General features: G+C 39.5%; 1 protein-coding gene across 1 annotated transcript; it reads left to right on the top strand.

The window, feature by feature from the left end:
- The first annotated feature begins 1305 nt into the window (after window positions 1–1305).
- On the top strand, window positions 1306–12154 carry gm2a (ganglioside GM2 activator). The gene is made up of 4 exons (XM_074674296.1): window positions 1306–1512; window positions 2129–2281; window positions 7447–7629; window positions 11981–12154. The coding sequence occupies exons 1-4, from the start codon at window positions 1408–1410 to the stop codon at window positions 12134–12136; spliced, it is 597 nt and encodes a 198-aa protein (XP_074530397.1). The 5' UTR covers window positions 1306–1407; the 3' UTR covers window positions 12137–12154.
- Window positions 12155–12520: the final 366 nt, after the last annotated feature.

The following is a 12520-nucleotide window of genomic DNA, read 5'->3' as shown; positions in this document are numbered from 1 at the left end:
CGTTTGAAAACGTGTTATCTGCTTGAATGTGTTCAAATGTTGATATCTGACTTTTTATTTTATATTTACATGATCTTAGTTTGTTTGATTTTTAGCTGAAGTTTCTGACTGACTGTCTTATCACAGAGCCAGGTCACCATTGTTCATGCAGCAGAAATCTAAATGTTGAGCAGAGGGTAACAATCTATCATTATAAGCTTCAGAATAAATAATTTCTATTTGAACTATAGAACTGTATATCAGATTAAAACACAACAAGTTTAATAACGAACACCCTTTTTTCATGGTAAAAATGAAGCCTATCTTAGTTATAAATAAATAAATAAATAAATAAATAAATAAATAAATTTATTCTGTAGGCTACATGTTTTATTCTTTTCCTCTGGAGGCTGCACTCAAATTTAAAAATGCATTCATTAAGCTACTACACTGACATCTAGTGGTGTAAACCTGCAAATACAAATTAGTGCTTACCCCTTTCAGAGCTTCAGACGAGATCCAGACAAGATAATGCAAGTAAGAAACAGTACGGACTTAGTGGGAATAAAGTTAATTACATACTTAATAAAATAAAGGCTTAAGATTAAGAAAGAGAGAAAAAAGAATACATTTACTCGGAGGGTTTGAAAATAAAATAAAAATAAAACAAAAGTAATGGAATAAAGTGTAGAAAAAAGATAAATTGAAATAGAATGACTTACAAGAATGAAATAAAAAAAAACTGAAAGGACAACTGACAAAATAAAGCAAATAAAAAAATAATAATACATCAAAATAACAAATTGTATTTTTTTTTTTATTTAAAATGAATAAAATAAATAAATAAATAAGATAAAATGAAAAATGGTAAAAACAAACAAACAAACAAACAAAAAACCCCAGAAAAGATTAAATTACTCAAATCGAATAAAAATTGAAATAAAAAATGAATAAAATAAGGGAAAATATCTGATTGAAATTGCCCAGGATGAATAAATTAAGCTAGATAGAACAAGGTAAGATAGAATAAAATCAAATACATATACAGAAAAATTTCTAAAAAAATATAACAGAACAATACATTTAAAGACCAAATGAAGTAAATCTCTCTCCAAAACAAACAAACAAACAATAAATGTACACGTCACAAAAACATGAATTTTTAAATGTACCATTAAAAAGACTGGGAACTTACTTCAGTTGTTGTGATTACTTGAAATAAAGAAAATGTTTGAAAAGAATAAAATAAAATAAACAAAAACGGGGATTTCAAGCGGTCACGTGACGCTTACTCAGTGGTCACGTGAGGTGCTGGGCCGGTGCGGAAGTAAACACGGAGCAGCTGCAGCAGAAGCAGAGGCACGGCGCCAGTCGTCACATTAACGGTCCGTTAGCGGTCTCAGTGTGTTTTAACCTTCCGGTCAGAGGATGGAGAAGATGTTGACGCTGGCCCTGAGCCTGGCTGTAGTTTTGGTCACCGCTCAGGTAAACTGCGCGAGCTCACCTGGACTGAGAAGAGTCCTAAAGGCTCAGGTGAGTCCGACCAGCAATACAAAACAACAGTTAAAGTACAGCTGCTGTTGACTGACTTTACTGACAGATTAATGCTTCACTGAGCAGATCGCACTATAAAGTTTTTTAAAGTTTTTTTTTTTATGCTTTTACTATTTCCTGAGCCTTATCTCTGCAGCCTTAGGGATGATTTTATGATTTATAGCGAATCCAAAGCTCAAAGAGTAAACTTTTTCTTATTTTCTTTCTTGAGAATAACAGGAAATAGTTTTCTGCAGGCGTTTAGATGAACTGCACACTTGGTAAATTACTTCAGGGAGACATTTATACTGTGCACGCCATCTTTTGATATCTTAATAAAACATTTATCCTCCTGCCCTTCCAAACAAAACATCCCTATTGACCTAATTCTCTCTCATTGTATTAATTTTTAATCTGCACAGATGCGTAAATATGTAATAAAGGCACGTCTGTTCATGTCAAGATGATATTTGAGGTTTTAATTCACAGATCATGGTCATGAGGAAAAACTGTGTGTGCTGAGAAGTGCTGCTGGTGACTGAACAGGAACCACAGGACCCAGACACTGAAGTGTGTGTCGCTCTGAGTCCTCTTCACTGTGTGTGTCTTTGTGCAGATTTTAGGGTTCGACTGGAAGAACTGCGGGAAGCCAGACGCTCCAGCTGTGCTGAAGACCCTGAAAGTGTCCCCAGACCCCATCTCCATCCCTGGAGACCTGACAGCCTCGGCCTCTGGATGCACGTCCGTGGAGCTGGCGTCTCCTCTCTCTGTGAGTGCTTTCTGCTTTTTGTGTCTCAGATTATCGACGACGTTACAAAGAGGATATGTGCTGAAACAGGAAGACACATTTTGCAAGTAGGAACAGCAACGTTTGTGGATTTTAAATGTCGTTGTTGTGCAGTTTAAGATTCAGGACTGTTTGTACAAAGTAGAACAGAAGTGAAAGAGTGCAGACGTAGGGGCTCTGTGCAAACTGTTTGCACAAAGTCAGAACCAGTGCAAAGTCTGCAGCTCAGTGTAAACATCACTGATGAGTTTTTCTGTCTGTGCTCTGAGTGAGGGGGAGGTGTGGAGCCGTGTGACTGTTGGAGGTAAATAACAGTTTGGACTGTGTTTCTGCAACACGCTGCATGTTTCAGCGTGCTCGTTGACTCTGAGCAGAGTGATGTTACAGCTCTGTCCAAAAGCTGCCCTGAAGGAATCACGGCTGAAAACACAAGAGCCCGAAAGAGTGAGGAGAAAAATCAGCTGATACAGAGCAGTTGGCAAACTAAACAGCGTCTCTGCCAAACCACACCGTGTGTGTCTCTTTCTGCACCTTCACACGCAGCTCTGATATAAAAAAGACTCTTTCATCATGCAGGAGTCTGCTAACAGTCTTTCTTGTCTCATAAACTTCACTGTGGCTCCTGCAGCATCCTGAAACCTCCCACTAGAAAAACCAAGCTGTGACAGACGTGCATGAAGAGACAGACAGATTTCTTACCAGGATGTCCCGATCTCTCTCTTTTGTTGCATTTTGATTTCATAGTGGAAAAATAAAATCATAAAATAAGTGGCGGGTTAGTTTGCCCTGAGCTCAGGCTGCCAGGTGGCGCTGATATTGTAACACTGTGCATTTGTGCACTATTCATCTTCCAGGCAAATGGGGGGGAGTGTGCGTGCTATTTGCGTTGTGTGGACAACAAGACATCAAACAACAAAAAAATGGCAGCCAAAGCAGCAGCAACAGCATAAAGCCAGGTCCTTCGGCTTTAAAGTCTGACGCTTGGGTTGTTTTATTGCTCCAAAAGGTGAAGTGACAAACCACATATGTTCTCATGGGGCATGGAAATCAATAATCAAAGCATTTAAATCAATATCAAATCAAATCGAATCAGCATCGAATCGAATCGAATCGAATCGCAACATAAAGAATCACAATTGAATTGAATCGAATCACAACCTAAAGTATCAAAATCATATCCAATCGAATCACAACCTAAAGAATCAAAATTGAACCAAATTGAATCGCAACCTAAAGAATTGATATTGAATTGAATTGAATCACAACCTAAATAATTGAATCGCAAACTCAAGAATCAAAAATGAATCAAATCGAAACACAACCTAAAGAATCAAAATTGAACCAAATTGAATCGCAACCTAAAGAATTGATATTGAATTGAATTGAATCACAACCTAAATAATTGAATCGCAAACTCAAGAATCAAAAATGAATCAAATCGAATTGCAACCTCAAGAATCAAAATTGAATAGAATCAAATCGCAACCTAAAGAATCGAATAACAACCCAAAGAATCGAAACTGAATCGAATCGAATTGCAACCTAAAGAATCGATATTGAATCGAATCTAATCACAACCTAAAGAATAAGAATTTAAATTGAATGGAATCGAATTGCAATCTAAATAATTGAATTGCAACCTCAAGAATCAAAACTGAACCGAATTGAATCGCAAACTAAAGAATTGAATCGCAACCCAAAGAATCAATATTGAATTGAATCTAATCACAACCTAAAGAATCCAAATTGAATCGAATTGTGAGTTTCTTAGCAATACCCAGCTCTACTACTATAAAAGCTCCATAAAAAGGCGTATTCTTCACAGTGACATATATTGTATCAAGTTTAATATAATAGGCTGCTGCTAACACAGAACAGAACGTACAATAATGGGCCCAATGATCTCTCACATTGGAAACAGTGAGGAGAATAACAGATGAAAGTCAAGTATGGTTGCTGAGCGATAAATAGCAGTCTTTACTATGTAATTAAAAAGGTCTTTAAATTACTTATTTAATTATTTATGTGTTTATCTATTGATACAATATCAATAAATAATGGTGCTCAGCTGCCATCACGCTTACATATCACACCCCCTAGTGGCAGGAATCTCTGCCTGAGCGTGCATGCTCTGCAGGTCTTCTGTCTATGCTGCTGTTTGACTCATGGCTTTAAGATCCAGGTCTGTCAGAGGCTGAACTTTCAGTGCACGCTCTTTGAAAGCAGGTTCTGCAGCAGTGCAGTGAAAAAAAAAACACAAGAGGAAGAAGTGATCCAAAGATAAGACGCTTGAAACCAGATTTAGGACGCTCTTTGAGTCATGTGAACACATTTCTCTTTCCTGTCTGCTCTGATGACCCTGCTGTCTGCAACAACAAACCGGCTGATCTGGATCTGTTTACTGCAAAAAACTGAAATCTTATCAAGTGTTTTTGTCTTATTTTCAGAAGAAAATGTCTTTTTAAATTAATATGAGCCACATTCACCAGAAAAAATGTCTTACTTCAAGTTATTAAAGACAAAAATGAGGTCTGAGTTGCTTTTAACTTAAGACTTGCTTTTGTATCAAGACAATTCAGACCTGATTTTTTCTCTTTAAATAACTTGAAGTAAGACATTTTTAAAATGCTTATAATATGACAAAAACACTTGATAAGCTTTCAGTTACTTGCAGTGAGCTGAAACTGGATCTGCTGAGGATCCTGTGAGCTTCATGTGAGCAGGTCCAGCAGCAGCAGCTTTAAACAGATGAGATGTTAGTATAACAGTTAGCGGTCTGTAAAAGTCCTCATGACGCCTTCAAATGTTTGTCAGGTCATTTTTGATAACATACGTCTTCCCTCGGCCAGTCTGCAGGTTTTATATCTGTCACAGGACTTTAAGGAGCTTCATTTCCTCTCTTTGACCTTTATTAACATTTATTAACTGACTTTAATGTTCTTTAATTTATGTTTCATGGTTTGGATGAGAGTGGAGCAGCTCCCTGCTCCTCTCTGCTCCTCTCTGCTCCTCTCTGCTCCTCTCTGCAGCTGAAGTTGCCATGAGTGGTTTGGGTTGTACAGCTTCAGTCATGTGTGCACAGAGAGCGGATCAGAAACCTCCTGACTCAGCGGGTTGGGTCACGTGAGGTATAAAAGTTTAAAGTGACCGATTCAAACTTTTAGCATCTACTCTGCTTCTTAACACCAGACTGATGTTTACAGATGCATGAATCTAAAACAGAGGGACGTTCGGGTGAGGACACGGCGGTCCGATCATCAGACTTGAATCATTCGCTGCGTGCAGCACGATGAGGAACCTTAAAGTGTTTACAACGCGCCACAAAGCTGGCGTTTGTTTCCTGCAGAAACTGCTGAAGGTCAGAATAATCAGACATGATGTTTGACGCAGTCTGCTGCACGTCTGGTTTCTTTCACACTTAAAAAAACTCTTGGTGAAAAAAAAGAAACATTTTTCTTCTACGGAAGCTCCAAAAGGTCATTTGACTTTCTTGATTTCCTGGTAATAACGAGTTAATTTCAGTCGTTTTTTTTAAAGATCTCAACTTTTTTACCTCAAGATAATTTTCTGCCCTTCTAGAAAGAAGCTGGTTGGTTGCTGTCATCATTCATGCAAAAGATAATTTCATCGCTCTGACCTAATCTGAAAACTTTTAGAGAGAATTGTGAAAGAAATGAGATTTTCACAGTTGTAAGAGAAAGTCTCCGAGCTAATAGCAGGAACATGTGACTGAAACACAAACCTGTTGCTTCCTCATGAAACACTCCAAACCTGAGTCTCGAAGCTCCATTCCTCTGTCCTCTTTCACCAAGCAGTGAAATAGCACACACCTCATGATGGGTAAAGGCAAAGAGCTCTCTGAAGACATTCACAACCTGATTGTTGCTCAGCATCAGAATGGAACTGGTTACAGACTTATATCAAAGCACCTGAATATTCCAGTCAGCACCGTTGGGGCCATTATTCACAAGTGGAAGAAGCACCACCTTACCATCAACAGGCCACGCACAGGAGCTCCTTGAAGATTTCTGACCAGGGAGTCAGAAAGATAGTCAGAAGAGGACTCAACCAGCCAAGGACCACCCTGAAAGTGCTCCAGAAAGACTTGGAGGCAGCAGGTACAATTGTTACAGAGAAAACAATAGGCAATGCACTCCACCGCCATGGCCTCTATGGACACTCAGCCCACAAGACTCCATTCCTCAAGAAAAGGCATGTTGAAGCTGGTTCAAAGTTTGCTAAACAGCATCTTGACAAGCCTGTAGAATACTGGGACAATGTTGTCTGGTCAGATGAGACCAAAACTGAACTTTTGGGCTGTCATACTACAGACCATGTTTGGAGGAGAAATGGCACTGCACATCACCCCAAAAACACTACACCAACAGTGAAGTTTGGAGGTGGAAGCATTATGGCATGGGGTTGTTTCTCATCTCATGGTGTTGGCAAACTTCATATAACAGACGGAGCAATGAATGGAGCCATGTATGGGAAAATTCTTGATCTGAATCTGCTGCCATCCACCAGGATGATGAAGATGAGACGTAGCTGGACCTTCCAGCAGGACAACCATCCAAAGCACACGGCAAAGTTGACTCTCAAATGGTTTCAAAAAAAGAAAATCAATCTGTAAGAATGGCCTAGTCAATCACCTGACTTCAATCCAACTGAACATTTGTGGAAAGAACTAAAGAAAAGGGTTCACCAGAGGGCACCAAAGAATATTCCAGATTTAAAGACAATCTGTGCAGAGGAATGGGCCAAAATCACACCTGAGCAGTGTGGGCCATTAGTTCAAACATACAAGAAGCTTCTGGAAGCTGTCATTGCAAACAAAGGCTTCTCCACTAAGTATTAGATGAGTCTCAGTTAGCGTGTTCAATACTTTTTTCCTGTGTTATCGTACTTAATTCACCATAATCATTATTTATGGACCTGAACGTTGTGATTTCTTTTCATGTGTGGATTATTTGAGTTAATACCAATGTCTGGGAGAAATTTGGTTTGAATTGCATCTTTGGAAATAAATGCGATGAGAAAAAAGTTGACGCGTTCAATACTTATTTTACCCACTTTATTTCCTGTTATCTGTCAAAGCGTCCCTGTTGGTCCAGCACCTTGTTGAGCTCTGACTCTCTCCTCCTCAGCTGAACGTGACCCTGGAGAAGGAGGTGGCGGGTTTCTGGGTGAAGATCCCGTGTTTGGAGGAGTTGGGGAGCTGTCACTATCAGGACGCCTGTGACCTCCTGAACCAGGTGATCCCTCCGGGTCAGGACTGTCCCGAGCCGCTGCACACCTACGGGCTGCCCTGCCACTGCCCCTTCAAAGCCGTGAGTCTGTTTCTGCTTCACTAACGGGTTCACAGGACGTTAGGGACTCTGAGAAATACAGATCAAACTCTGTTCATGATTTAAAAGATCTAAACAAAGTGTTGTTTCCCTCCTTACTAACTAAAGGTCTCTGCGTGGACAATCTGTGTCGTGTTGATCACAGTGACCCCTGTGGTCAGAGTCAGTAGTGCTTTCCCACACTGCAAAATCTGAAATCTTATCAAGTGTTTTTGTCTTATTTTTAGTAGAAAATGTCTTTTTAGACTCATTGGCCCTCATTTATCAAACATGTGTACGCCTGAAAAATGGGTGTAAGCTCCTTTCCACGCACAGATCGGCATTTATCAATCCAAACGTGGGCGTCTGGTACGCTCAAATCCCACGCCAGGTCTGAGCTTGTGTACACAAGTTTCATGTCAGTGGAGAGCAGGGTGCGGCGAGGGAAATCCCTCTGTGGAGGAGAAGTATTAGATCACATGAGCGCAAATCATTTTCAGAAATAAAAACTGGTGTTATTGGATCAATATTTAGATCGTTGATTTAGATATGACCAAGAATGTTTCTAACAGTTCACTGTTCTTCCACTAATCTGTAAAATACATCACTGTGAAAGAGCAGCAGCGCGAGCTGTCAGCTGATTTCTGCCCCTAAAAAAATGTGCTCCTTTATCGGTTTACAGAGATACTGTTAACAGTTTTCAATTCACTCCCATGTCCACGATGAAGTCTCTGCAAAGAACATTCAGAGGACGCTGGATCAAAATTTTAGCCTGGATTTTTTAAGGAAGCTGTATTAATAACAGGATTTACTGTGAAGATGATTATCACTCCTCGTGGTATTAAACGTGAACTGTGTGCATTAAAATGACTATTTCACAACAAAAGATGTTCGGTTACACAGGATCACGAATGTGCTCGTCTCGTGGTACAAATAATCATAAAACTCCGGTCTACCTGTGCTTAATTGCGCACGATCGACACACTTCAGCTCCACTCCCTCCTCAGTCTGTGACAGGCTCAGGCTGGAGTCTGCAGCTTCTTTCAGAGCTCAAACACATCTTTAAAAGACAATTTTCCACGTTTCTGGACCTGAACAGAAACATTAATGTTGTGGCTTTTAACAGTCAGACATCACGGATTAATTAATCAAGGTATAAACAAAGGATGTGTAAACTAAATGTTTAAAACTGTGCTGTATTTTCGTTTGTCACATCCATGCTGCTGAAACACTGCAGTGATTTCCTTGCAGGTGATTTTTTCTGATTCGCTCTACTTTTCTGACTGCCAAACAAAGCAGCGTCATTTCCTCTCTGGTGCTATGACATTGTCGATCTGCAGCATGGAGAAATTCCCTTTTTCCTGTATTGCGTCCCTCCACGTCGTAAATTCCGTGGGTTCAGCCAGCTGAACCTTAAATATTAAGGGGGTGTGTTATGTACATTACGATTGTTTTCAGACGCAACATTTATCAACAGCTGATCAGGCGTACACCGCGATTGGCCCTGGTACACGTTTCAAAAATCACACACAACGTTTCCGTAAATTGATTTTTACACCCAGATCTGCGCCAATTCCCACGCAAGATTGATAAATGAGGGCCAAGATGAGCTACATTCACCTGACAAGTCCAGGAAAATGTCTTATTTCAAGTTATATAAAGACAAAATGAGGTCTGAATTACTTCTGCCAATGGTACAAAAAAAAAGTTTCTTGTATTGAAACATTTTTCTAGCAAATTTTCAAGCAAACTTTTTCTTGTTTCATTGGCAGATTTTTTTAACAGTTACAAGCAATTCAGACCTCATTTTCTGTCTTTAAACTAGTGCTGTCAGGCGATTAAAAAAATTAATGTAATTAATTACAGGATTTATAATTAATTAATCTAATTAATCACATTTTAATCTCATATCTGCTTAAGGTCCAAATATAAAGAATTTGAATTCCAGGACATTAAAACTACATTAAAAGACATTTAAAAAAACATTTAAAAATAAGGTGGGAATATATACAACACATTTTTAGGTACCCTGAGGCATAAGGAACACATGAAAAAAGTTTTATGGTTCTATCTTTACAAAATCTACACAGTCCTGCACCTAAGATAAGCTAATTTGATTTTTAGGACGTTTTTGCTTCTGTCACATTTTTACTCGATGTGGACTCAATTTTCACTGCAATATGAACTTCTATACTTCTATGAGGTCAGGAGAACCAGGGCTAAAGGCTAAAAACTGTGAGGAACTATGTACAAAACACTTTTTTCAAGTCTTGGATTAAAGACAAGTTAAGTATTTTCAGTTTAACATGCTCTGAACACACAAACTGTTGCTGATTGGTGCAGAGCAGCCCCAAGCTGAAACATGACACCAGGAAGATGGAAGGAAATTTCAAAGAATTCTTTAGATTTAAATATTTATATTTATACATATGATATTTTCCTGGAATGACCAGTTGCATGTGGCTTATATTGAGTATAATAAAAATGTCGAGTAAAACAAGACAAAACCACTTGACAAGATTTCAGTAATTCACAGTGCATAGATAAAGACTCTGTTTGAGCACCATGGGAAACAGACTGATGAAACTAAAGCTGCTGTTCAACAGTCAGAACTAGAGTCTAGAATAGAATAGAATAGAATAGAATAGAATAGAATAGAATAGAATAGAAAATACTTTATTTATCCCCGAGGGGAAATTCAGGAGTCACCGCAGCATTTAAGAAAACAAAAGTAAGAAAGAGTATAGAAAGTGCAAAAAGGTCCACAAGAAAATAGATGATGACTTCCCGTCCACCACTCGTCCACCACTCTCCAGCCCAGCCAGCCTCCACCTCCACAGGGTCCAGGACTGAGCCTCCCTAGCAGTCTAAATTTAGTTTTGGAAAATAAATGTCCCTGGAAAACAGACCTACAAGAGGGAAAGTACTTTCCAGAAATCTAGGGACTTTAGGAGGCGGGGCTTGCAAGCTGAACATCTCTGATTGGTGTCTTCAAAATTTTAATTCCTCATTAACGCTACGTTCCATTCGTACTCAGAACTGGGAAGTCAGGAGTGGGAGTGATGGCATCTCCGAGGTCCAGTTGCCAAGTCAGGAAAACTCGCCTTGATTATTTTTCTCTACTACTTGAGCTCTATTTTTTTCTACTTTTTGTAATATTAGTGTTGTTCTCAGGGTCTTTCTATTCACAGCGATTGTACTGAGAGAGTGCAGTTTAAAACTGGAGTCAGATTCCGTGTAATCTTGAAAATACTTGGCGAAAAAAAATGATTCTGATTCTCATTCTGGTATTTCTGTATATAAACATCTGATAATACTACACCACACTAGTACAGTAATATATTGATACAGTTGATTTATTGTGACAAATACAAATACACTGTTTACACCTGAAGTCGGAAATTCCGACTAGGAACTCGGGATGGTGTGGATGCTCCGACTTACAAGTCGGAAATTCTGACCTTGGGGGGTGTTCCAATTTGGCATTCCCACTCAGAACTCAGATATTCCGACTTCCTAGTACAAATAGAAAGCAGCGTAATACTTTACAGTAGACATGCACCAATCAATCGGCTGGTCAGTCGTTCGATTTGTGCCAACTTCCTTAATTTTGGGGGATCGGTGATCATCCCATCCTTACGTGAAACTGATCTTATATTCCTCCAGGAAGGTCTGACAGCCAGACATTATTGCTTTTTGCTCTGAGACCTAAAACTCGGGACACTTTATTAGTTTTTCAAGGTTTTTCAGGGTTTTTATTCCCCCTCCCTCCACCTACAATAATTTGACCCCCAGCTGTGATGGTCTTGGTTTAGTACCTCTTAACCAATGGTCTTCTTTGAGCCTGATGGTGTGAATGTGTCTCTGTCAGTTTCTGGTGTTCTGATTAAAGAGTGACCCTGTAAACTGGAGACCTTCAGATGAACGTGTCAGTGGAGATCCAGTTTACAACAGCTGATCAAACAGAAGAAGGAAGAGGACGTCATCCTAGTTTAGTTTGATATACATGTTTTTGTATTTGTCATAATCTCCTCATCAGGTCAGGATTTAATGATGATCTTAAGTTGTTTGAGGAGGACGCATCCCAATCAACGACTTCTTTTTAAGCTCAAACACGACTCCATCTCTGCTGTCTTTATGCTTCTTGCTGTCCTCTACTGGTCTGGTGCTGTATTGTATAATCTACAATCTGGGTCTTTAAATAAGAGAAGACTTTATTTCTAGTGGCACAGGTTAAAGAGTCGATGCTCCTCCTTCACATTTCACATCCTCAGGTCTTGGCAGCGTGTTTACAGGTCTGTAGATGAAGTGACTCAGTAACCAGAGCGTGTCCTGTGTCCTGTGTCGTCCTCAGGGCTCCTACTCTCTGCCTGAGTCCGACTTCTACCTGCCCGACATGGACCTGCCGTACTGGCTGACTAACGGACATTACCGCGTGCAGGGCATGCTGGGAGCCCAGGGCCTGGAGCTGGGCTGCCTCAAGATCGCTCTGGCCCTTCACTCTGACTGATCCAGGTCTTTCCTCTTCTTCCAAAAAAACAAGGTGCAAACTGGGAAATGACGCAGGAGTTGCACAGATTTTAAGCTGACTGATGGGATCACGCAGAGAACTGAAGATTTGATGCTTTTCAGGGACTTTAAGGAGGTTTTTCTACGATCAAACGCAACAGTTTGGGATTTTTTAACTTGATAAACAAAAACAGCGGCCTCTGCTGGATGAACTGGAAATGACAGAAATGAACAAAATGATTCATTTTCTGAAGCTGTGGTAAATTTTTATTTCCTTTAAGAATTGGAAAAAAAGCTTCTCATCAAAATAATTAGTCTAAAACTTTTCTTTTACATCTCAAATTAAGAAAATAACTCTCTAATTTAAAAGTCTGGGTCACTTTTC

This window comes from Halichoeres trimaculatus, unplaced genomic scaffold (genome assembly GCF_033239565.1).
Source record: "Halichoeres trimaculatus isolate MK-OKI-2021-1 unplaced genomic scaffold, fHalTri1.1 fHalTri1_scaffold_7, whole genome shotgun sequence".
Taxonomy (NCBI): domain Eukaryota; kingdom Metazoa; phylum Chordata; class Actinopteri; order Labriformes; family Labridae; genus Halichoeres; species Halichoeres trimaculatus.
This window is presented reverse-complemented; position numbering and strand designations above follow the sequence as displayed.

Bases quoted from the DNA above. Each gene is read 5' to 3' on its own strand.
- gm2a (XM_074674296.1), top strand. From the start codon at position 1,408: ATGGAGAAGATGTTGACGCTGGCCCTGAGCCTGGCTGTAGTTTTGGTC. The intron at 1,513-2,128 runs GTGAGTCCGACC...GTCTTTGTGCAG, and splicing joins GAAGAGTCCTAAAGGCTCAG to ATTTTAGGGTTCGACTGGAA. The intron at 7,630-11,980 runs GTGAGTCTGTTT...TGTCGTCCTCAG, and splicing joins GCCACTGCCCCTTCAAAGCC to GGCTCCTACTCTCTGCCTGA.